Source organism: Taurulus bubalis (assembly GCF_910589615.1).
Source record: "Taurulus bubalis genome assembly, chromosome: 18".
Classification (NCBI taxonomy): domain Eukaryota; kingdom Metazoa; phylum Chordata; class Actinopteri; order Perciformes; family Cottidae; genus Taurulus; species Taurulus bubalis.
Genome location: NC_136606.1, coordinates 4,203,826 through 4,227,566, shown reverse-complemented (window position 1 = coordinate 4,227,566; position 23,741 = coordinate 4,203,826). Strand labels below are relative to the sequence as shown.

Genomic DNA, 23,741 nt, shown 5'->3' with positions numbered 1-23,741 from the left:
TTAAATCATGCAGGTTTTTTTTGGTTCCTGGTAGAACTTTTTCTAAAGGTTCCACTTGCAATGTTATTATACTTATACTTATAGAGAACCTTTCTATTGTGTAACGGTTCCACCCAGAACCCATATGATGGCTTATAGAGAACCTTTCTATGGTATAATGGTTCCACCCAGAACCCATATAATAGCTTTTAGAGGACATTTCTATTGTATGATGGCTCCACCCAGAACCAATGTGTTAGCTCATAGAGAACCTTTCTATTGTCTAATGGTTCCACCTTTGCACCTTTTTTAATGGTGTGAATCCTTTTGTATTCCCTTTTACATCCCATAAATGTTCCTTAACCCTCGATAGTGTAACGGGTGGTTCTTGGGTCATGGGGTCCGCATCCAGCAGCCAGGCAAGAGGCTTCTATTGAAACCAACAACAATCATGGCTCTTATAACAGTTGTTGAGACGGTGCTGGGAAGATCTTTTAACACTTGAAGAACTCTTCTGTCCAAAAGGGGTTATTTGAATGAAAATGCTTCTTAATGTAACCCCTGGTCTTACAAAACCTAGTCTTGGTAAAACTCTTTATTCAAAAAGGTTAAGAGTAGCACTTCAGACCTACAGAAAGAACCTTCGTGGATCCTATATTTCCAATAGTTGATTGGGAGTAATATACAAATCTATGAAAGTAGCCATCAGTGTTGAAACGTTGTAGAAAAGGAGTCAGGGGGTTGAAACTATTCATCCCCACACACGGTGGTGGAGGTTTGCTCCGTGACCTTGCTGTGACCGAACGAGCGTAAAGAAGGACACGGAAACAAAAACTCTGTTCCAGTCTAAGTGCGTCACAGTGGTGCCTTTTTGCTCTCGTCAGAAGCGTTCTGCGCCGAGAGACGCCGGCGCTCTGCTGTTCAAATACACTCACCGGCTGTGAAAGCACTGTTTGCGAATCATCGGCAATGCGCCTTATAATTAGTGAAGTGCTGCTCACTCTTTCGCTCCTCAAATACAAGAAAGCCAGGAGACGTGCCAGGGAGTTGTAGCTACCAGCGAGTCAACTTCATTTGACAAATGCACTGTGGTGATTGCAGCCTTTTGTTGATACATTTACATTGCAGTGTCTTTCAGTCATGAATCACTCCTTTAGAAGTATATCTCATGACTCCTACCGATTGGGAGTACACCTGTGTGTGTTTTTAAATTGAGGACGAATAGAATCCTGTGTCTTTAATTTGGCAAATGCTAAAGTTTGATTCATTTTTTTTAAAGACAAATCCAATCACTGACAACACTGAATTACGACGTTTAAGCTCTCCGACACTCTCACGGTGCACATTTGCTGATTGCGTAATTATCTGCTGCCCCCGGTGAAGCACATATTGAAAGAGAGACGCGGCACACGGAGGTTTTGTGTACATAAGTGTTGCCCTATTGTCCTCCGCATGCTCCCTAAGTGGTCCTTCTACCGTGCTAGGATTTCAAGCCCATTGTAAAGGTGATACAAAAGTGCTTCTCCACTAATGTTTCTCTCTTTTCACAGGGACCCAAAGGACATCAAAGAGAGGAATACAATGTCTGTTCTGTTGACACGACCTTCCAGTGTTCATCCTCTCAGAAGTTCATTACCATAACTCCGAAGTTGTCCAGAAGACATTTCCCAGCTGATTGGATACCATGATAGCCAATCAGGTCGTGCTCCTGCTGATGCTCTCTGTCCTGTGGCCCAGCGCTGCCCTGCCTTTCACGCCTGGGAATATTGGGAATCTGTTTGGGATGCCAGAGAGCGATGGGAGGATTCTCCAGCGGTCCAAACGTGGATGGATGTGGAATCAATTCTTTCTGCTGGAGGAGTACGCAGGAAACGACCATCAATATGTCGGCAAGGTAACGTGCCCGAACGCATTGTGTGCAGACTAATTATAGAAGGTTTGGCTTGTTGGAGTTGTGTTTGATGTAATTGGCTGAAGACGGATGGGCTGCCAGAGATCTGGCTGTTACAGGCACAGTTAACTGGAGCTATCAGATACACAGCGAGTGCACATAAAACGCTCTCTTCCCCTCCGTTCTCCAGGCCTTTTGTTCGCTGCTTTTCTTTATCACGTGGTCGGCTCAGTGAAAAACAAACTCATCAGAATCAGAATCCTTTATCGGCCAAGTACGTTGCACATGCAAGGAATTTGACTCAGTGAAAGAAGGTGAATAACAAAAAACATAGACGGAAAATATAATTAAAAAAATAAACATGCGCGTAATAGATAAATAAACTAATATATCTTGAATCCAAATCACAGTAATTTATTGTTTTGCAGATGCCATTAATGTAAAAATACATCTAATTTTCACCCCAAGACAACAACATCTATGATATTAAACATTAAATTGTTTTTGTCTGACAAGCATCATAATCACCGCTCAGATCAGTCAATAACACAAAAAGGTACATGAGTCATGAGCCAATTGAGCTGAGACTTCCTGCTGGATATGAAAGTCACTTTTCTTTACTTCAAAATGACTCCTTCAGGAGGTGTATGGGCGTCACGGGTAAAATACAGAGCAATGGAATAAGTGGCAGGGCTCAACACTAACTAACAAAGGGTATTTTTGACAGCAACATTTAAATATCACTAATCCAATTTTGGGGTGGCCGTTTTCTACTTTTTGCAACACCTATTTTTTCGTAATTATTGTTAAAAACAGTGGCAAGGCACTGTAAAAAGCTAAAAAAAAAATAGAATAAAAGTTGCAGTGCAGAAATGGATTACAGTATTAAAATGCATAAATTGATTAACATCCTTGAATCTGATTTCAAGTAAAGGCAACAGCAAAAAGTGCGCAATAATTGGTCGCCAAATTCCTCAAAATGGTTACCAATAACCAACCATCAATGTGGAGCCTTGAGGAGAGGGAAACGCCTTCTGCTCAGCTATTTAGAGGAAACTCTGACACTCTACTAATATGTACTATCATCATGTTTTATAGGGTAACCCAATAAACACAATGAATGAATAGTTAAATTAAATGCATCCAGTATAAGTTTGACAAAGACTGCAATTCAATGATCATTTCAGAAACACAGACAGTAGTTAAGGTTCACATTTGATAATAAATATCAGTTTAAGGGCCGTACAAGTCCAATTTAAAAGCATGCAACAAGACTAAAGCCAGTCTCAGATAACCGTGAAGTGGTTTGAGACTACGTTTAAAAAACTGCAGCTCTTGCGAGACATTTTTCTCCCAAAAACCCCACAAAAGAAGAAGAGAGTTTGGGGACAATGCTGCCCCCTCCGCACCCACCCAGATCAGAGAGGTTCTTGTCAGCTCACCCATGCTAGCACCATAAAGACAGGTGTGATGGGGAACGCTCCAGTTATCAACCCCAGGGAGGGAAATGAGGTGACTTGTCGACAGCCAATTTTCTCAGAGGAAGCTGGCTTTCATCACACACCTCATTCTCCGGAGTAAACAAGTGTCTTGTGCAAGGTTGAGTAGGGGGATATGACAACTTCTTTTGCAGAAACCATCATTCTGATGTGGTGAAGAGAAAGGAACAGCAAAATTTAATGGAATATGGAGAAAAAGGAGGAGGAAGAAGAAAACATATCAATCAGCGAGGCCAATGAAATTCACCTCGTTGTGTGATGTGACGAAGCAGCAAAGCAATTGCTAACTATAAATGGGGCCATCCATTGATATGTCAGCGACTGCTGCAACGTGGCTTTCTTCTCGACTCTTTGATGCTCTCTGGCACCCAACTTCTGTGGCATGACAGCAATCACATCCACCAGCTCCCTGCTCCTCCTGTGTCCAATATCATTCACCATTAAACTGTCAGAGAAACATGAGGCTGTAATAAATTACGGCGGGAGAAAAAATCGGGCCGACGTAGTGCCATTCGGCTTACGGAAGACGCTGCGGCGATGCGTATCACTAATTCAATCAGTTTAACGTCGGCGGCCTGGAGATATAGAGGCAGGCAGCGATGGTGACGGAGACGCGGATGTACAGAGGAAAAACAAGTTATGGGAGAGATAGAAGAAAAGTTATTTGAGGGAGATAAAAATGTGCGAAATTGCAAAGAATATGTTTATCGAGCAACATTATCGGTGAACCGTTTCAGGCCATATCTTAACCTGTTGAGCCCTAGGGTTCAACAGGTTAACCCCAATCGGGGGACCCTTTTTTATCAGGAAAATCAAGAAAAAATCATGGTATAAATCCCTCCCCCCCAAAAAACAAACATGTTAGGTATCAAATTAAACATAAAAATCACAGCTACAATAATATATAATCCCGATGTACAACCTCTAAACACAACTCAAATAATAAATAGGATTAGGGGTTAGGGTTATTAGGGTTAGGGTTATTAGGGTTCGGGTTAGGGCTTAAAGGGCTACAGTTTTCTAACTATGTGACCTATGGAAACAAGAACATTTAAAACATTATCGTGGGCTCTGAGAAACTGCTTTTCACTATTTATTAAATTAATCCAGAAAAAAGAGTGGGCGAATTAATCAATAATGAAAATAACCGTTAGTTGCAGACCCCGTAGAAAACAAGCAATCAAGGTGAATAGACAGAGAGAAAACAAGATGATGGATAGATATCGGAGATGCAACGATTAGTCAAGTCATCGATAAATCCATCCGCGGGAAAACTAATCTCCCATGTTGACAACTGATTAATAGTTTGGGTCATTTTTCAAGAAAAAAAAAGGCCAAACCTCCATCTTGTTTCAGCTTCAAGGATATAAAGATATGCTGCCCGCCTTCAGTTTATATCATTGTTACTTCAGTGTCCGTGGGTTGGGAAATATATATTTTTTTCAACTAATCACCACAGGCTCTGGAAGACTACTATTGTTGTATTAGTTGCAACTGTGCTGGATAGACAGAACAATGGCTGGGTACTGACAGTGCAGACAAACAAAGAAGAAGAGATATAGAACCAACACCAGATGCATAAAACCCTTTCATGTCCAGCACAAAGCCATCAAAGCCTTGATGGCCGTCCCCCTTAAAGATAATTCAATGCACATTTTGCAGTGCACTGTGGGAGGTATTATTTCCTGATTACCACAATCAAGTCGGATGTAAAGACGCGCTCCGGTACGGCTCGCCTAAAAAAGGGGAAGCCACTGCGACGACGGCGGCGGCGGCGTATAATAATAATAATAATAAATGCAGCTCATATTGCTTATCAAGGTGCTCAAGAAGAAGACACGCCGCTTTGAAGCTCGCTCACCGAGCGGGATGCTGACGGGCACCTCGCGGAACGATGAGAAAAGAAATAACCACGTTCGTTAAAAGTACGGGGTTTTTTTTAGCCCTTACTCAGCAGGTTATTGTCAACGCAGAGAGCGAGAGAGAGCGTAGTCTACTCCACGACTGCAAACACGGCCGTGCAGCGGCTATGTTGTGTACGGGATCCGGCGCCAAATTCCTCCGCGGGGGCCATTAATGAGTGCGAGCGCTCGCTGTGTGCAGCTGCGGTGCCCTACTTCCTAAGCAGGCCTGTGAAGTGGGAGCACTCGCAATGCCGAGCAATACGGCCGCAAACTTTTGGATTCTGCAGCATCTGAGTGGCGTGTTTGAAGTGAACTAAATCCCATTAAGCTCCCCCGCTACACCGCATTGTCTCGTCGCCTTGTAAAGAAACGTGCGCGCCGCTCGCAAATTAGAATATGCAAGTTAGCATCACTTTGTTGTGTTCATTTTTTTTTTGCCAAATGAGTATCCGCGAGGGTTTTTTTTTGCCTACAAGGCCTCGTCCGACACGTTTCTGCATGGATTTTGCAGAACTTTCTCTGAAAATGAGCTTAAACTTTCACCTGCATGATATACATTATAGTACAGTGTGTCACTACTATGGGATTCTTGTCTATGTCTTAAGAGACGGAGGGGAAGAGGGAGGAAGACTAATTCTGTATCCATCCTGCACTCTATTTTGCTATCTCCTCTTTGCAGCAGCGAGCAATGCTTAGCGGGGACCTGAACAGAATTGCCAATGATTTTGCCGCTTTACTGACAATTCCTCAGTGTTTGTGCAAAGGCGATTTACCTCATCAAGGCTCTCTTCTGTGCTTCTGTTGTAAGGGCCTTGAAAAGGCTGTGTTTGTGCTGAAAGGAGAGCCACTAAATCTCCGCAAATATAGTGTGGCGGTGCGAACATTTGATTCTGTTAAGGCTGTGTGAGAAACACTTTGTGCCGCAATCTGTCAAGTGTATCAACGCTAGTTTGTTTTTCTTTTTCTGGATGTACTCGATGTAATAGATTTACAACACACTCTCTGAGTTTAGTTTCCGTTCAACTCTCGCTTTTGGTGGGTTTCAGTAAAAAACAAATCGATTTGGCTCGGTTTTCACCTTTGACGATTATATAACAAGATCCCTCACTGACTTGGAAACATCATGCATTTAGAAGAAACAAAATACTGCATCAATCTGGTGCATTGTGCTGGATAAATGAAGAACCTTCTGGTTTTGTAAAACTTTTAAAAGGGCGAGGTCCTAACGAGGGTTGCTGTTATCACTTTCCAGGCCGATCTAGAGCACGTCACCGCGGAGGAAAGGTTCCCACTCGGTGGATCCTCGGGAACCAAAGGGCTCACCCCCTCGCCCATTGGCTTCCCCATATCGGCTATTGGGCGATAGCGCACTGCAGCAAAAGAAATTCATCCCCAAATTCATGGAAATTGGATCAATTGCACAGACCCTGAACTATCATTTCCATTTCCAGTGCACATCCCTGAAGTAATCAAAGCAGGAACCTCCATGTTGCTGACTTTTAACATCTATGTTGGTATATTGTCTCATAATAATTTATTTCTTCCCTCTCCCAAAACCCCCCCCTATTTGCACTACAACCCAGTAATAACTATGTGCTCTGTATATAAGCTCTGTTTACCCATATGATTAGGAAGCTGACTTTATGTTGACCTCCAATAATTAGCCAAAGTACAGAGATAAAGGTTTGCATCTCCCTCTCGTAGACGAGGGGAAGTATGTAAAATCCATACCGCGAGGTTCTGCCAACGCGGTAAAGATTCCCATCATTTCGGCGGCTCGGCTGCACGGGGCGCCGGCTCCTTTGATGGCTCCTTGTTTGTTGTTTTTCCTGTGGTCTGACTCGGTCTGAAATTGTAATGGTCTAATTATTACGCTGGGAGCAGGGAGATGTGTTAGAATGGTAACAGCTCTGAGAATCGGTAATGATGTATGCTCCTCCATTGCTTTGTGAGCGTGCTCCTGCGCTTAATACAGCCAGTATACATGAATTTCAAAGTAGACCAAAGGTGACTTTAAAACTATTCAAGATGTTTGATTTTGATTTGTAAATGTGCGTATAGAACAGATATGAAGCCGCTTCCAATGCAACACAAATCCTACACTGTCCTGCAAACTAAAATTAGCAGCATCTATCATAGTCAATAGTAGCAGCCTACACACACACACACACACACACACACACACACGTCGTAAATCCTCGGCTCAGCCTTGGGTTCAGCTCGGGAGTGAATTCATATTCACAAACAATGAACAGACCGTCCCAGAACACAAATATATGTACAAAATTCAAGCTGACTGATATTCCCTTTTTTAATAGACGTTGGATAATAATGGAGTTCACCGGCATGAGAATATTTTCAAACGCAGCGCCCGATGCTGCGCGCATTGTTAATTTGAACTTGACAGCATCTTGTTTTCATGTGCATCCCAGTTTTTATTTTTTATTTTATTTATTGAGAATAGCTGGCAATACATCTCAAGATTTCCCCATTCAAAGTTGTAGCTGTTGACATCAGTCTTTCCAACTGCGGGTAAGAAATAATTAGTTCCCTCACAGCGTGCAGACATTAATATTAATACGCGGCTGACGCACATTCCGCGTGTCCCTAACTACTCGTCGTTTCAAATGTGAACCCGTGAGATGGTACTCTAAATATATCTGCTGACAGATCCAGTGCGGTAATGAGCTTGAATCAAGTGTCCGTCACAGCGAGCCGCCTCGAGGTGACGGATAGGTCAGAGGTGACTAATTTGAGCAATTGTTGGTCAGATTTTCATCATTTTTCACACAATTTTAGAAGACTAATTTGATCTGGACTAATAGGAGAGGGTCACACATGTTCTGTTCTGAGACGGGGACGGATCGGCCCCTCGGTGGGCTCACAGCATGTTTTCACTCCCAAGGAAGTGTGTGTAGCATGCACTGTTCATGTTCTGCGTGTTCAGGAAATGAACTTGGTGAACTATGAAGAGTACAAACTTTAGTGTCGTTTTAGAGATGCAGCTAGAGGGAGAAATGTCCCAAAGAATAGATAAAAAATTGCAAAACTGGCCAAACTAAGAGGCGTTAGTGTGCGGAGACGGGGGGTCAGAAGTTCACGGAAGTTACCTGAAACTGATGCCTGCGATATGTAATAGTTTTCAATTAAAAATGAAAGAGAGAACAGGGGAGAATTTGCGACTAGGGCATCGAGCCTAATTTGGAGATATGCAGAGAAAGCACATTTTCTCAGTATTTTTATTTTTTAATTTAATTTTTTTATGTATGCACGTTCACATTTTAGACCACACTAAAAAAAAAAAGCACCCGGTGTTGCGAAGAGACTTTTTTTTTGTTGCAACAACGAAGGTGCTTATGACGTGGAGAGGCGATATTCAGCATAACTATCACGACTGTTTTAACTTTATGCAGCGATGCAATGTCGCCATTGTTTTTTTTTCAGCTGCACTCCAACATGGACCGAGGCGAAGGCAACGTGAAGTACGTTCTGACCGGGGACGGGGCGGGCAGCCTGTTCCTGATCGACGAGAAGTCCGGGGACATCCACGCCACCAAGCGGCTGGACCGGGAGGAGAAGGCCATGTACACGCTCAACGCCAAGGTGCTGGACCGCAGGACCAACACGCAGCTGGAGCCCGACACCGAATTCAACATCAAAATTCACGACATCAACGACAACGAGCCAAAGTTCGCCAAGGAGATCTACTTCGCCAGTGTCCCCGAAATGTCTGAAGTTGGTAAGTTATGGCTTGTATTATTTTTCGAGCTCTAAACTATGTACATTTAAGAAGACGCTTGACAAATATTATATTGGACTTTTCTCCCGTTTTTTTGTTCCAGTTGTTATTCCGAAGGCTTGAAGAAGTGAGCGAGAACATATGAATAAGAGTATAAACCTATGAATTGGTTTATTAATTCAAAAAACATATATATATATATATATATATAATTAATAGTTTGCTAGAAGGCAATTAAGGAAAACCAAGACACTGGACAATGGCGTTCATCAGTCAGATGGACCGGCCCATTGTGACGCTGCATTCACTCCTTCAAAGTCATTTGCTTTTTTTTTTGTTTTTGATTATTTGTTTGGCCAGGCTCATTGGGCATTCATAACAAGCAATGCCATTTGCTGTTTTTTTTTTAATAGGCAGTAGAAATATTGAAAGTTTAGATTGTCAGCCTTTCCAATTAAGGATTCGCTTCATCGCGCTTCGCTTCATTCCATTCAAGTCGTATAAATAAACCAATCGGCATGAATATAAACAAAGCTTATGAAAATAATGCGCACAGCATGAAATCAATCCGCAATTACGCAACCAAAAATTAATACACGGGAGCAATCAGGGGGTATATCAAAAAGCCAATTGTCTGTATGAGACATAACAACGGTCCTCATTTGGAATTCATAACGCACCGTCCTTGGATTCCTCAGCTGCATGGATTCTGGCACAGGGTGGGGGTCAGAGGTCACCGCTGCTCGTCTCCGGACCGGCCGCGTGTGTTCAGACCTGAACAAACCGGTTAATAAAGGCAACCGGCCATGAAAAACCAGCAGCTCCCTTTTATGCCATCAGTGCTGCTGCTAAGTGGGACAGATGTTCAAGGGTTCATTAGTATGCACGGAGACAGGCGGGGACCCAAACAGGACACGGCAGAGGTCTCCTGAATGCCAAGGACAGCGTTTGCAACGTGGTGTTATTGAAACGCTCGGGCGGATCACGCAGGACTTCACGGGGAAGTGACTCCATGACAGGCTATGTGGGAGAAACGGAGCTCTTTCTATCCTACGTGATATGCAGGATGGTCAAAGTGCAGAACCTCCTATCTGCAAAATGATCCAGGGAAAGTGAAGAAAACCCTCCTATCTGCACTTTAATTGTTTTAATGTAATGCATTTTGTATTATGTATCCTTAACGAATAACATTCTGCAAGAAAACAGAATGTTTTCTTGCAGAATGAATGAGGCCAACCGAAAGTCCTTCTCCAAAATGGAGAAGGACTTTCGGTTGGCCTCAAGGAGGTTCTGGCAAACCATCCGGCGGCTCAGGAAGGGAAAGCAGGGCCTACCCCAGGCTGTTCTTAGCGGGGGGGGGGGACTGCTGACCCGGACTGTGGACATCGTCGGGCGGTGGAAAGAGCACTTTGAGGAACTCCTAAACCCGGCCAACATGTCCCCTGGAGAGGGGGCAGTGCCTGAAGTCCTTGGGGTTTTGCAGCCGAGTGTGAAGCGGCAGGGATGAGAGTTAGCACCTCCAAATCTGAGGCCATGGTGCTCTGCCGGAAACCGGTGGATTGCTCCCTCCAGGTGGGGACAAACTGCCTACCCCAAGCGAAGGAGTTCAAGTATCTCGGGGTCTTGTTCACGAGTGAGGGTAAGGTGGAGCGGGAGATCGACAGGCGGATCGGTGCGGCTGCAGCAATAAAACAGGCGCTGTACCGGTCCGTCCTGGTGAAGAGGGAGCTGAGCCGGAAGGCGAAGCTCTCCATTTACTGGTCGGTCTACGTCCCAACCCTCACCTATGGTCACGAACTCTGGGTCGTGACCGAAAGAACGAGGTCTCGGATACAAGCGGCCGAAATGAGCTTCCTCCGTAGGGTGGCCGGGCTCACCCTTAGAGATAGGGTAAGGAGCTCGGACATCAGGGGGGAGCTTGGAGTCGAGTCCCTGCTCCTTCGTGTCGAAAGGAGTCAGCTGAGGTGGTTCAGCATCTAGTCAGGATGCCTCCTGGACGCCTCCCATTAGAGGTTTTCCAGGCACGTCCAACTGGTAGGAGACCCCGGGGAAGACCAAGGACACGCTGGAGGGATTATATCTCCCGGCTGGCCTTGGAACGCCTCGGGGTCCCCCAGAATGAGCTGGAAAATGTTGCGGGTGAGAGAGAAGTCTGGGTCGGTCTGCTGAACCTGCTGCTACCGCGACCCGACCCCGGATAAGCGGTTGAAAATGGATGGATGGAAGAAAACAACAAGTTTATTTCTTTGTATTCACAAAAAAGTGCATTTTTCAGGAGGTTTTGCTCTTCGGCCATTGGTGTATATATATATTCATTTTATATATATATATATATATATATATATATATGTGTTTTATTAGCACCTGGCTATTTTAGTATTGTGTGTATTGTGTGTGAGGCCCGAGTGGTTGGCGTTTTAGTGGCAGTGGGAGGGATACTAAGTTTCATATTGCCCTATAACGCTCCCAGCACCGGGTGTAAAGGCAGCGTCCCTGAGCACAGTGATTATATTCCAGCTCCTCGGTGGAAGCTTGTCAGTATGTATTTAATGCTGCCACACCTCCGCCTCCGACAACAGAGGTCAATGCATCAGTAACACGACCTCGATAAGCTAAAAGCAGCAACGGTTGCATGCAAAGTTAGCAATAACTCAATCTCTGAACAGGATCCTGCAAAGATAGATAATGTACCTTCCAAGTTGAACTCTAACTATAACATTTACTCTAAAATAAAAGTACAACAAAATAGTGTCACACTGTTTATTTAATCAACACATGTGATATTGTTTGGTGAAATAAAAGACGTGTTAGACTCATCAGCTGCATCCCAATGGATCCCAAAACCCACAGTTCGGATCTGAGAAAATCCTGCCATTAGTAGTTTTAATTATGTATTATAAGCCGCTTAGAGGTAGTTGTAGGAAGTTAACCAGCTCATAATTCCCTCTATAATATAAATGTTGTATTGCTGTGGAAACATCTCCTTCAAACAACTGTTCATTGAGGTTTCTAGCCAAAAACTACATTTCACAAGATTACATTTAAACACATCATGATAATGTTAGAATTGACTTAATGGAGCTTGAACGCGCCGTAACGTAACTCAATGTAATCTCCGCACATTCGCTGTCAGCGCCGGTGCTGTCACGTCGTATATATAATAACCTCGGGAGAGAGAGGGAGGGAGGGAGAGAGAGAGAGAGAGAGACCTTCAATTCCAGTCTCCATGACATTTCGGAGATCCGTCTTCGAGGACAACGGGGATTAATCAAAGCAATCACTTTCATTGAGGTGACGGAATAGACGTCGCTATAGTCTGCAAGCTTATCACCATTGATCCACAGTTCCACCGGCTGACGCAACTACCTTGTTGCTTCTTTAAAGAGGGAAGAAGTCAGTGTCTTCCTTTGGCAAACTAATTAGATTTCCACCAGAGCCCTGTTATTAGACGTGGAATTAAAGATTAGTCAGTTTAGCTTATTGCTTTGCTAAAAAGGGTATTCACGGGGTGTTGACAGGACACTCTCTCCACACAGTAAATAAAACACACGTCCAGTCAGTTACTCGGTCATGTGTGTTACTGCCTCGGCGTTAAAGCTGACTCCGCGTGTTCTCTTTTGCAGGTACGTCTGTCGCCACGGTAACCGCCAACGACGCCGACGATGAAACGTACGGGAACAGCGCCAAGCTCGTCTACAGCATTCTTCAGGGACAACCGTATTTCTCTGTGGATTCTGAAAACGGTGAGCCAAGCAGGATCTCCTCCTGGATGCCGTTTCTAATAGTTGTAGTGAAATATTCATATCTGGACTGGGAACCAGCTGTTCAAAAAATGCTTCTCTAAATGTGTGCATGACGTCCGTCATAGGAAGTAGCTGGTTTCAAACTACTCAATCAAGTTGAACCAGTGTCTCCAATCAGAAAGCATGAAATAACCTCAACAAGGAAGTCAACTGCAGCGTCAAGTTTCAGCAAAAGATCCCTCGTAATGTTCGAAAAATATGTTTAAAAAGTAAAAAATTAAATGCATGTGTTAATGCATTAACTTGCAAATTAATCTTAAAGGTAAGTGTTGTCATGCTTTGTTTAGAAATGGTAAAGATTCATGGATATATTTATTCATTTCATTGTTACATTGTTTCAAATCGGCCGATCTATTGCAACAAAATCCTACAAACTGGACATTTAAGCCACTATTTAGATTAACTATTTACAGCATCTCTTAAGTAATTAGTTTTAAGGTAATAAGAACAAGTGTTTACTTTCTCTCTAACCGAGAGGTGGACGACCAAGACAGTTGGCGTAACATTGTTATCGCAGCAAAGGGAAACATGGAGCCCATGTCATAGGGAAACCGGCCTAAATACACACTGCATGTGTTTATTTAACATCAACACAAAAGAACAGTGTTGTTTAGCAGGCAGAGGCTCAGCTGGGCTCCATCTACATGCAGCACCGCAGACGTCGTCTTTGACCAACGCGCCTTTGTTGTTTGCCATCAACGTCCCGCGTGTGGTTCGGTTCCCCGGTCTGATCTCTGCAGGCTCATCCAGCCAGACCGCCTCCTGCGACTTGACTTCTGTACATAAACGTAGCGCTTCTGACAGCAGGACAGTGTTGCCTGGGAACAGAATCCAGGCGGCAATTACATTTCCCCTTTTAAAACATAATTGGCAAACCAAATTATTGGTATATAGATGCAATTTCCTAGGAGACATGGTTGAGCACAGGGATGAAATTGATCTTAATCTGAAAATCTCATTTTCAGTAAGGCAGAAGATACACTTTTTCCGAAATGAAGTTTTTTCCATTAAATGGGCAAAAGAGGTGGGAATAATGTTGTTGTCCTCCCCTCCCCCTCCCCACTCCTCTCCCTCCAGGCACCATCAAGACAGCCCTGCCCGGCATGGACAGAGAAGTCAAGGAAAACTACCAGGTGGTGATCCAGGCTAAAGACATGGCCGGTCAGATGGGCGGGCTCTCCGGCACCACCACGGTCAGCATCACCCTCTCCGACGTCAACGACAGCCCGCCGCGCTTTGCTAACCGTAAGAGTCCATCGATGCTGTAGCAGACTTTTAACATGAGTCCACGAAAACGATTGTTTAGGTAACAATGTAATATATGCAGAGCAACGGCCTATAGCTGACTTTCTTACATAGTGATACATAACAAGAGTAGATTAAATGTTTCTTTTTTGGTTTCACGTGGGAAAAGGACTGAGGTCTCCTTGGTGAAGGTCCTGTGTTTGTTTCACCCATCCTCCTTTTACTTTCTTGCTCGTTAAACTCATTATTGTTCCACATAACTTTGGATGATGGTGGCTCGAGATACAACGTGACTTACTCTTGCTCTCTTGCTCCGACCAAAAACGCAGAAATGTTGAGATTCCATGTATTATTTTGGAGATAAGCTTGATTTAATGAGTAACAGCTGAACTGGCATTTGTCATAGTATCACCTTCTGGCACACAACTCTGCCAATGGCGTCACTGAGCTAGATCCAACTGCAGTGTGGCAATGCGTTTAAGAAAATGTTGTCACTCAGATTCCTTCCGCGTGACCGCCGTGGAGTCTGCGGAGATCGGCGGTGCCATCGGACGCATCAAGGCCGACGATCCAGATGTTGGCCGTAACGCTGAGATGGAGTACAGCATCGTCGGGGGTCATGACACGTTCAACATCATCACTGACCAAACCACGCAGGAGGGCGTCATCATCATCAAAAAGGTCATTTATTCCTGTTTCTTATTTCTAATTTCCTTTCTTTGGTGCATTGGAGTCTCCCATTAAACACTTTACTGCTTCATGCAATGTAGTCATCGCAGCTGCTCTGAGCGGTCATGTGACTGCGACTTGATTGATAACGGCTGTGCAATCAGACAAAACACTTGCGACAAGTGACATGTTTTCATACAGCTGCGATGAATGGCCTTCAATAAATGGTGAAGGGCTCCACAGATTTTAACTAATGCATCAAATAACCCCACGTGTGTCTTTTAAAATGACATTTATTTAGTTTAATTATTGAGTTTCTCTTCATGCTTTTAGTACATGCATCTAAATTTAAGATGTCCTCGTCTCAATATATACGTTTAACCCCAATGGAAGGACAGAATAGCACAGTCTCAGATAACAAAAAGCCCCGTGATAACGTTTATTCGTGTAAGAACGACATGTGACGGGATATATTTTTGAACTGTAGTGTAAAATCAGATACGCTAAGCCTGTGAAATGAATAATATAAAGCAGTCTTTTGAAAAACTCCTTTTAGATTCCTCCTGAGATCTGCGAGATATTCCTCACACGGATTTGTAACTTAGAATTGAGAGTGTGAATAAGATAAAGGCAGACAAAATGGAATGTAATGAATTGCCTATCAAAAAATCCTGGAGGCGGGCAGAATTTTCATGGAAAAGTCCACAGCTTGACTCCTGGTGCTCTTTCATCTCCAGGCACTGGATTACGAAAGCAAGAGGGACTTTGAGTTCAGAGTGGAGGTGAAAAACACCTACTTAGACGCCAGGTTCATCCACGGCCTGCAATTCAAAGACTACGCCACGGTCAAGGTGACCGTGGAGGACGTGGACGAGCCCCCGGGCTTCACCAGGAACCCGTACATCATCGAGGTGCACGAGGACACGGCCGCCGGCAGCTTCGTCGGCCTGGTGTCGGCCAGGGACCCCGACGCCGACAACAAGCCAGTCAAGTATGTGCTCAGACGCCGAGGAGGAGACGTGCCAAAATCACAATAATTCTCCTCGGGAATGAAGTTCTCGCTATTTAGTAAACTTAGAAAATGAATCAATGACCTGTTAAGGAAAGATTTCCCCCACCAAGCCAAAGCGGAGTATTGCAGTAATGTGATTGTTTTAAAACTCATTATCCCAGCTTTAATTATACTTGTATAAAATCAATAAGAGAATAAGCAGCCCGTGGTAGAAATACAAAGTCTCCTCTTATCAGTCTTTTTAGCAGGGATATGAAAATGTGCCCACTTGGCTATATCTAATCCATCAGCCTAACCACTTGTCACTGTGGAGGGGTGGAGGGGTGGAGGGGGGGGCATATTATTCATGGTTCCCTCCTGGTTATTTTCCAAGATGGCGGAGGCCGTGTGAAGTGAATACAGACACTGTTTATTTCCCCACAATTATGCAAGCCTTCCATGGCACAAAGTCAAAGTAAAAGAGCCTAATTTAATGTATCGATTCACGAGGCTCCGCGCAGCCGCTCCGCACATATGGCGCCCGCGCCGTCTCCGACACGAGGAGATACGCCGCCCTCGGCCCGCGCCACATGGCGCATCGTGTGCTGCAAATTCAAATTTCAGTGGAATGCGAAAGTTGACGGTGACAAATGAGCAGGCAGGAGGAAAGATGCATCACGCCTTCGACTGTGAGCGTGGAATATATTGTCTTTTCTGGGCGACGAGTGACGCTACTGTGCAGAACACAGTTCTATAAAGTAAAGAGCTGCTTCAGTGTGTGTTTGCCTTGTGAAGACAGAGTAGATCTTACATCGTATGAGTGAGATAACACGTATGCAAACATCACAGAGAAGCACAATGTGGATTACATTTGGCGTTAACGGCGCGGCTGTGTGTTTTTCTTCCAGATACTCCATCGACCGGCACACGGATCTGGAGAGGCTGTTCAACATCGACTCTGTAAACGGCACCATCACGACGCTGAAGGCACTGGACAGAGAAATGTCCAAATGGCACAACATCTCTGTGGTGGCCACCGAAATAAGTAATTACAATTTATAAAAAATAGTTCTGTATTTACCGTAAAAGTCGGGTTACAAGCCGCTACTACCTTTGGTCAGTGTCCCCGTTAGCTCCCTGCTGTAGCCAGCTAGCGCTCCGCTAGCTCCCCGACAACCACCGAAGGTAGCGGGACCAGCCCCGGCTCGACACCCGACTCGGGCAGAGGGGACGCGGGCAGTAGTAGCAGCGGTAGCGGCCGGTAGCAGCAGCAGCGGGGAGCTAGCAGTAGCGCTAGTTTGCGCTGCTGCTAGCTCGCACTGCTGCTAGCTCGCACTGCTGCTAGCTTGCTACAGCGGGGACACCCACTGGAGGTAGAAGCGGCTTGTAACCCACTTTTACGGTACTGACTAAAAAATGTATTCTGGTTCTTCAAAAACACGCTGATGTTATTTTTTCGTTTCATTATTATTTCAGATAACCCGCGGCAGACGACTCGAGTGCCCGTGTTCATCAAGGTTTTGGACGTCAACGACAACGCCCCCGAGTTTGCGATGTCCTACGACACGTTCGTCTGCGAGAATGTCAAAGCAGGACAGGTGATTCAAAACATTTCTATCTTCTCTATGAATAAAGGATGTGACGCTGCAAAGAACCCAGGGTTTGGTTCTTTCTCACAGATTATTATTTTATTTTTTAATTTGATACAACAAAAATAAAGAGACAATTTCATGTGTTTGGCTGCGTCCTTGGAGTGTTGTATCGTGAGGTTGAGGGTCCTGCAGGAGAACCATTTCTTACATGAGGAAGCAGTTTTCAGTTGTTTTGGGCAAAGAGCCAAACAGAAGTTGGCAGTGATTATCCATCAGTCACTTCCTAACATTTGCAGAGGAAATGTCACACTCCATGTGCACGCTGGATGCTGACGGATCCGTGTCGGGGAAACAGCCATTCACACGACAGCCACACGTGTTTACGATTCGGGTGTTTCGAGAGTCTGCAAATCCTTTAATTATCCAAAGCACTTCTCACTAATTGCAGATGTATCTACAATGTATCTGATTGGCCCCAGTTTAGTCTCACGTTGTTTTTTTTTACAATTGTGAGCATGCAAATAGAAATAGAAAAAAAAGAAAAAAGAAAGGCTTTTCTCTGCATCATGTGTTTATGATTAGCGTTTGGATCGGATTCCTCCCTAAACATACGCATTACAAGCTTCCATGTGTTTTCTCATGCTTTTGCAGCTGATTCAGACGATAAGTGCCGTCGACACGGACGAACCCCTCGTTGGACACAAGTTCGTCTTCAGCATAAGTGCCACCAATCCAAACTTCACCATTGTTGACAGGGAAGGTAAGAAAAATAAAAAAAATGTTGGCATTATTAAAAAAAAAAAAATATGTAAGTGCTTCTGGATGTATGTCACAATGAGAAAAGATTTTGTGGCGAACAGGGACATGGAGTTTGTTGTGAGGACGCTAACTTTAAAAAGGTGGCAATTTGAAAAGTCAGAGCATATTCATTGCTTCCATACGGCTCTCAACATGGCGACATCTGAGCCGGCGGCTAGCAGCCAACGGCGCTAATAGCGCTAACAGTTCGAACAACGGAATTTGCTGCTATATTAATGGTCCGAATATCAAATAGAGAAACTTCCAATATGGTGAAGACAATCATGAATTACAACAGAATACAAACAACAGTATATTTCAAAAGAAAGAACAAATATAATACATTGATTTTAGGTTGTTTTTTTATGTATATATGCTGCGTTGTTCCGGAGAAAAAAAGAAAGTATTTTCATGAAAAAAGTGGTACAGGCTATATTGGTCACAGCCCGTCTTCGGGAGAGAGAGAAATATGGAGCGTTTTCAGAAAGGCTTGCAGGAAGTGATTGAAAAAAACTTAAAATCCTGAATCTGTATGTTCACTCTATATTTTGCATAGTCATAGTTCTAGAATTGAATGACGGTAAATATGAACTGAAGCTCATCAACGACTGGAATGTGTTTCACCAGACAAAATGAAAAGACGGTCGTAAAAAAAACATAGCACAGGTTGTAAGTAATATGCCTGTTGATTGTTTTAATTACTACTCAGACATCTTTACTCAAGGCCTGCAGATGTATTTTGGGCTGTCCCTTAGTGAGGCTTCTCGTTACCGACACAGATAACACCGCCAACATCCTGACGCGGAGGGGCGGCTTCAGCCGGCGCGAGATGAGCCTGTACTTCCTGCAAGTGGTGATCTCGGACAACGACTACCCGATCCAGAGCAGCACCAGCACGCTGATCGTGCGCGTGTGCGCCTGCGACAGCCGCGGGAACATGCAGACCTGCAACCCGGAGGTGCTGCCCTTCTCGGACGGCCTCACAACCGGCGCCCTGGTGGCCATCTTGCTCTGTGTCGTCATCCTCCTCAGTAAGTCGTCGTTCCCAACCCCCCTTTACTCTTGTCTGTCTTGTGATGTTGTTACTTCTTTAAAGATGAGGTTGCAAATTGCTGCTTGTGGCAACAAACTCAATCAAAGTCTATTTCAATTTTCTGTATATCGCCCAGAACCCAAGAAGAAATCACAAATTGGCCTCAAAAGGCTTTGCTGTATTACTAAATCACTTCCTTCTTTATGATGCTCCTTTACTACTTCCTTTCCCCTCTTAGTTACTATTGCTATGCATGCCTAGCTTTCATTTTGGCATTGCATAGATGCAATTCACAGCGATAACAGAGGCCGATTTTTGAAATGTGAAGTTGTTTTTTTTAACAATGGGTCTGTGAATTCTCACAGACGTTAACAAAAGCGTGTAATTTCCAGACAGCAGCCTCAAATGACAGCTGACTCTTTTTTTTTTAAAACAAGACCCTGTAAAACGGTCTAAAGAGCCCACTTGACTCGTGGAGACCGTCGTGTCCCGGGGCCAAAGAGTCAGAGTCGTCACCAGCTGGTCTAGTCAGACCTGGAATGATGCAGGAATCTGCACCAATGAGAAATAAGCAAACAAAGGTTTAAGGGCAAAAGGGTGAAATGCCAAGAAAACAGCATCTCTGTGCTCCTGTGCTCTCTGCATGTATTTCATTTAGGTAATATGCAGACATTTATCGCAAAAAGGTCTGAATTACAAAGACCAGTGTAGTGTAACGCCCCGAATCCCAAATCCCTAGTTGCAATCCGATGCAAAGGAGGGCAAATTGTAATCAGTCACGGGGAAGATGGCGATGGCGAGACATTCACAATTCAAGGTGCTATCAGCAGATCCGCAACCCATTATCTGCAAATTTGCCCATTGGGGGTGAATTAGAATAGAACAAGACATGATTGGAGAATCACTGTTCGGGGGCGGGCTTTAGCGAACGGTCAATTCTACCAGCTCCTAAGATGTTGCCTCTTGTCAAACATGTCACTTTCATATCAACAAGCAGACATGTTTCTGACCTTAAACTCACATTAATGTCAGCGGCATGTCAATACCAGGGAAGCATATATCCGTCAAAATCCTCTATTGCCACCATTACTTTTCTTTCATTACAGCTCCTGAGCTCTTGATAGGACCAAATATCTTAATGACCTTGACAGCATACAGTGTTTCTTTTGATATTTTTATTTAATGTTGGTGTTCTTTGGTCACCGGCATTGACATGACACGCAGAGCATTAGCACTCCAGGCAGGACTCTCATATGATTCATGCTGCAGCCAATTCCAGGTGCAGAAGTCGATAACATGGCGCAGAGTGAGTTGCTTTGCTCAAGCGCATGCTGCTGAGTGTCCACATGGAGGGTGGGGGGTGTCTGCTCCAACAGCTTCTATCATTACAAACTGGACATCGATTGAAAGCTTTCCCAACTCGCTGCGATCAATACAATGTTACTGAAAATATGCATTTCTGCCGTCAGTCCCCACTGGCTGGCACCAGCTTCGAATCTCAAAAGTATTAAAACCGCTACTGTGACATTTAATACTTACAATGGTTGATGCGACGAGGCGCTGCCCCTTAAATAGTGCTATGGTAAAGTATTCCATTAGTCAGTGTCGGCATCACAACACATCGTGTGTGTGAATGGCAAAGTCAATAGTTTGCCTTTTAAAACAACCTGTGTGGCCAATAGAATAACTAATTGGGACACTCAAACTAATTGGATACAAAGTGAGAGGTCTTAATCATGCTTAAAATAAAACTGATCTCCTTTTTCTTGAAGCGTGGGCCCGCCCCCTGTGTCGAATCGTGTAGATGACCTCTAAGCTTTTTTTTTTTGTTCAGAGAAATGAAGAAATATGTAGTCTTGAACTCATTGGTTGTATCTGAATACTGATGACAAGGCAAATACAAAAATAGTCAAAACCAATTATGTACACATGTACGTGCCAAAGGTTCCCCATCAGCAAATAGCGCCCTGCTTCTATGCTCCAGTCATTACTGCTTTGTCTACTTTCGGTCTGTGTATTTCCCCGGTAGGTTGCGTGTAAATATCTTTGCATGCAACGAGAGAAAAAAGCAGCACTTCAGCCCTCCTGGTGATCTAATGCGGTGTGTAACGGCACACGGGCCACAACAGCAGAAGAGCCGATCATTTTACCCAGCAAAAAGCAGAAAATGCGCAGTGCTTATAGTCAAGGGCGTATCAATAAGTAATGGGCTTCAACTGTCATTGAGCTTCACCTCGCTCAGCCAAGCACAGTGCTTGATAGGAGCGTTTATGACTGACTAGACATTGTGAGTGTAGAGATGCTTGCGTACTCTTTAACTGTTCAATGAAACAGTCCTCGTGTACTGTCCTGAGCCTCAAACTCTTTTTTTGTGGGTTGACTTTTAACCGACCAAAAGTAGGGATGCAACGAAATAAGTATTGACCACGTTTTCTTCCATCTGCCTGTTTCTTTTTACCTCTAAATCTGAAATTCTGTGTCTGGCGTCGGGCAGATCTTCTCTGCCGAAGGTTAAACTCCACGCTCTCTCTCCTCCTGAGCAGAAATATCGTGACATCTGCTCATTATCTGACACTTTTTCGCGCTTCAACCCCCCTGACAGACCGTCGCAATCACCTCCGCTTGACTCCGACGACCCGGCGCTGAGTTGGAACGGCTCTTCCCAGCCAGGTCCCAGTCATCGCAGCCCTCTGCGCTGTCGAAAGCCGTGGCACCGGTTGGTCACAAATGTCCATAAAGAACCGTTATAAACAGACACCTCCACCACCGTACGAACCCACATTGAAGGTGTTGTAATTAACACCCAGGTGGGAGGCAAGTAGACCACTTCAGCTCCCACGGTACCCGCTGGTAGGAGACGGGAAGGAGTAGAGGTGAAGCAGGATTTGTGCTCGCCCTAAGTGAGATATTGCTTCCTCTTTTTTCTGAAGAAATATGGGTTTATTTAGAATTTGCGAACACACAGTGCCACTCTCTGGAAATGTGCTCACTCTGCAATCTCCGATTGTCTTTCACTGCTGAAAGAGAATGAAGGAGATGAGATACAAGGCTGCAGAGAGAGAGAGAGAGAGAGAAGGATCATCGAACCGCTGTGCATTTTATACAGTGAATGTGCCGTTCAAGGGGAAAAAGAAAGAGAAAGCTTTTTCACTGAATCTTTAATAATAGGAGGTGAATGCCTGAGGCAGTGTTGGGGATTTATCACTGGTAGCAAATGTGTCTCCCCTCTGCACTCCTGCTCCCCTGCGCTCTTTAATGCATGACACATGTTAGGAGGCACACATCTTATGCTGAGCTTTCCCTCTCCGTCTCTCCCACTATTTTTTGTGCAGTGATCGTGGTGCTGTTCGCTGCCCTGAGGAGACAGAGGAAGAAGGAGCCTCTGATCATCTCCAAAGAGGATGTCAGAGACAACGTCGTCAGCTACAACGATGAAGGGGGCGGAGAGGAGGACACGCAGGCCTTTGATATCGGCACGCTGCGCAACCCGGAGGTGATGGACGCTAACAAGCTGCGGCGGGACATCATTCCCGAAATGCTGTTCCCCTTTCGGAGGACGTCGCCCATAAAGGATAACGCCGACGTCAGAGACTTCATTCACGGGCGGCTCCAGGAGAACGACACGGATCCAACGGCGCCCCCCTACGACTCCCTGGCCACGTACGCCTACGAGGGCAGCGGGTCGCTGGCGGAGTCCCTCAGCTCGCTGGAGTCCACCGCCACCGAGGGGGACCACGACTACGATTACCTCGGCAACTGGGGGCCGCAGTTCAAGAAGCTGGCCGAGATGTACATAGGGAAGAGTCCCGACAGGGAGACCTAGACGGAGCATTTTTTTCCAAGCCCATATTTTACGTCTGTTCATGTAGCTAGCTAGCTAGCCAGACAGCTTGTCTCGTTAGCTAGCTCGTTAGCTAGTTGACCGTCCGTCCATCTATCTATCCAGCTATCTATCTGTTTATCTGTCTAGTTTGCTAGCTAGCGCGCTAGTTAACTAGTCGTCTATTTGATTCACTCACATCAAAATCGCTGCAATCCACTCGTGGAAAGCTGAAACGGAAATCAAAGACTTGAACTGAGTGGAATTTTTCTCATTAATGGGGATGCAGTATAAATTCTCAAAAGTCGTACTGTTTTTTGATCATAATCAGTAAAGATGCCTTTGAATTTTAGGATTCTTTGTGAACAATGGTGTGGACAATGTGTTTTGTAATTGACCTGAGAGATAGTAGTCTCGTATGCTATCGATGTTTATTGGCACTGGACTGGTTTTGGGGCGGTAGAGAAGGAGTCAAGTGGTTTTTCCAGCCACCTCCATTAAATACTGTAAATGTACAAAGTGTTTTTAATGATGGACATCCTATATACTATTTGCTATCTTTGTTTTGACGAGCAATGTTCATGTGGGTGGTTGGTGCAGTTTATTTGTCAAACTGTGAATTCATTTCATCATTTAGGTGTAACATGTAATGGAAAGTGTATGTTGTAGGAAAGCTGTCATACACTGGCAATTCATGCTGTTCGAATGCTGAGTCATACTGTTTTATATTTATATTTTTATACTTATTTTCTTAATAAAATGATGTAAAAAAGAAGCG

The 23,741-nt window shown here is 44.5% G+C and overlaps 1 protein-coding gene across 1 annotated transcript; it reads left to right on the top strand.

Moving 5' to 3' along the window:
- Positions 1-1,663: 1,663 nt before the first annotated feature.
- LOC306750999 (cadherin-10-like) lies at positions 1,664-22,966 on the top strand (the record flags this gene model as incomplete). The annotated part of the gene is made up of 11 exons (XM_079234496.1): positions 1,664-1,873; positions 8,718-9,012; positions 12,636-12,755; positions 13,893-14,060; positions 14,560-14,741; positions 15,467-15,720; positions 16,629-16,765; positions 17,197-17,318; positions 17,964-18,072; positions 18,890-19,141; positions 22,476-22,966. The coding sequence occupies 11 exons, from the start codon at positions 1,664-1,666 to the stop codon at positions 22,964-22,966; spliced, it is 2,340 nt and encodes a 779-aa protein (XP_079090622.1).
- Between the last annotated feature and the right edge of the window lie 775 nt (positions 22,967-23,741).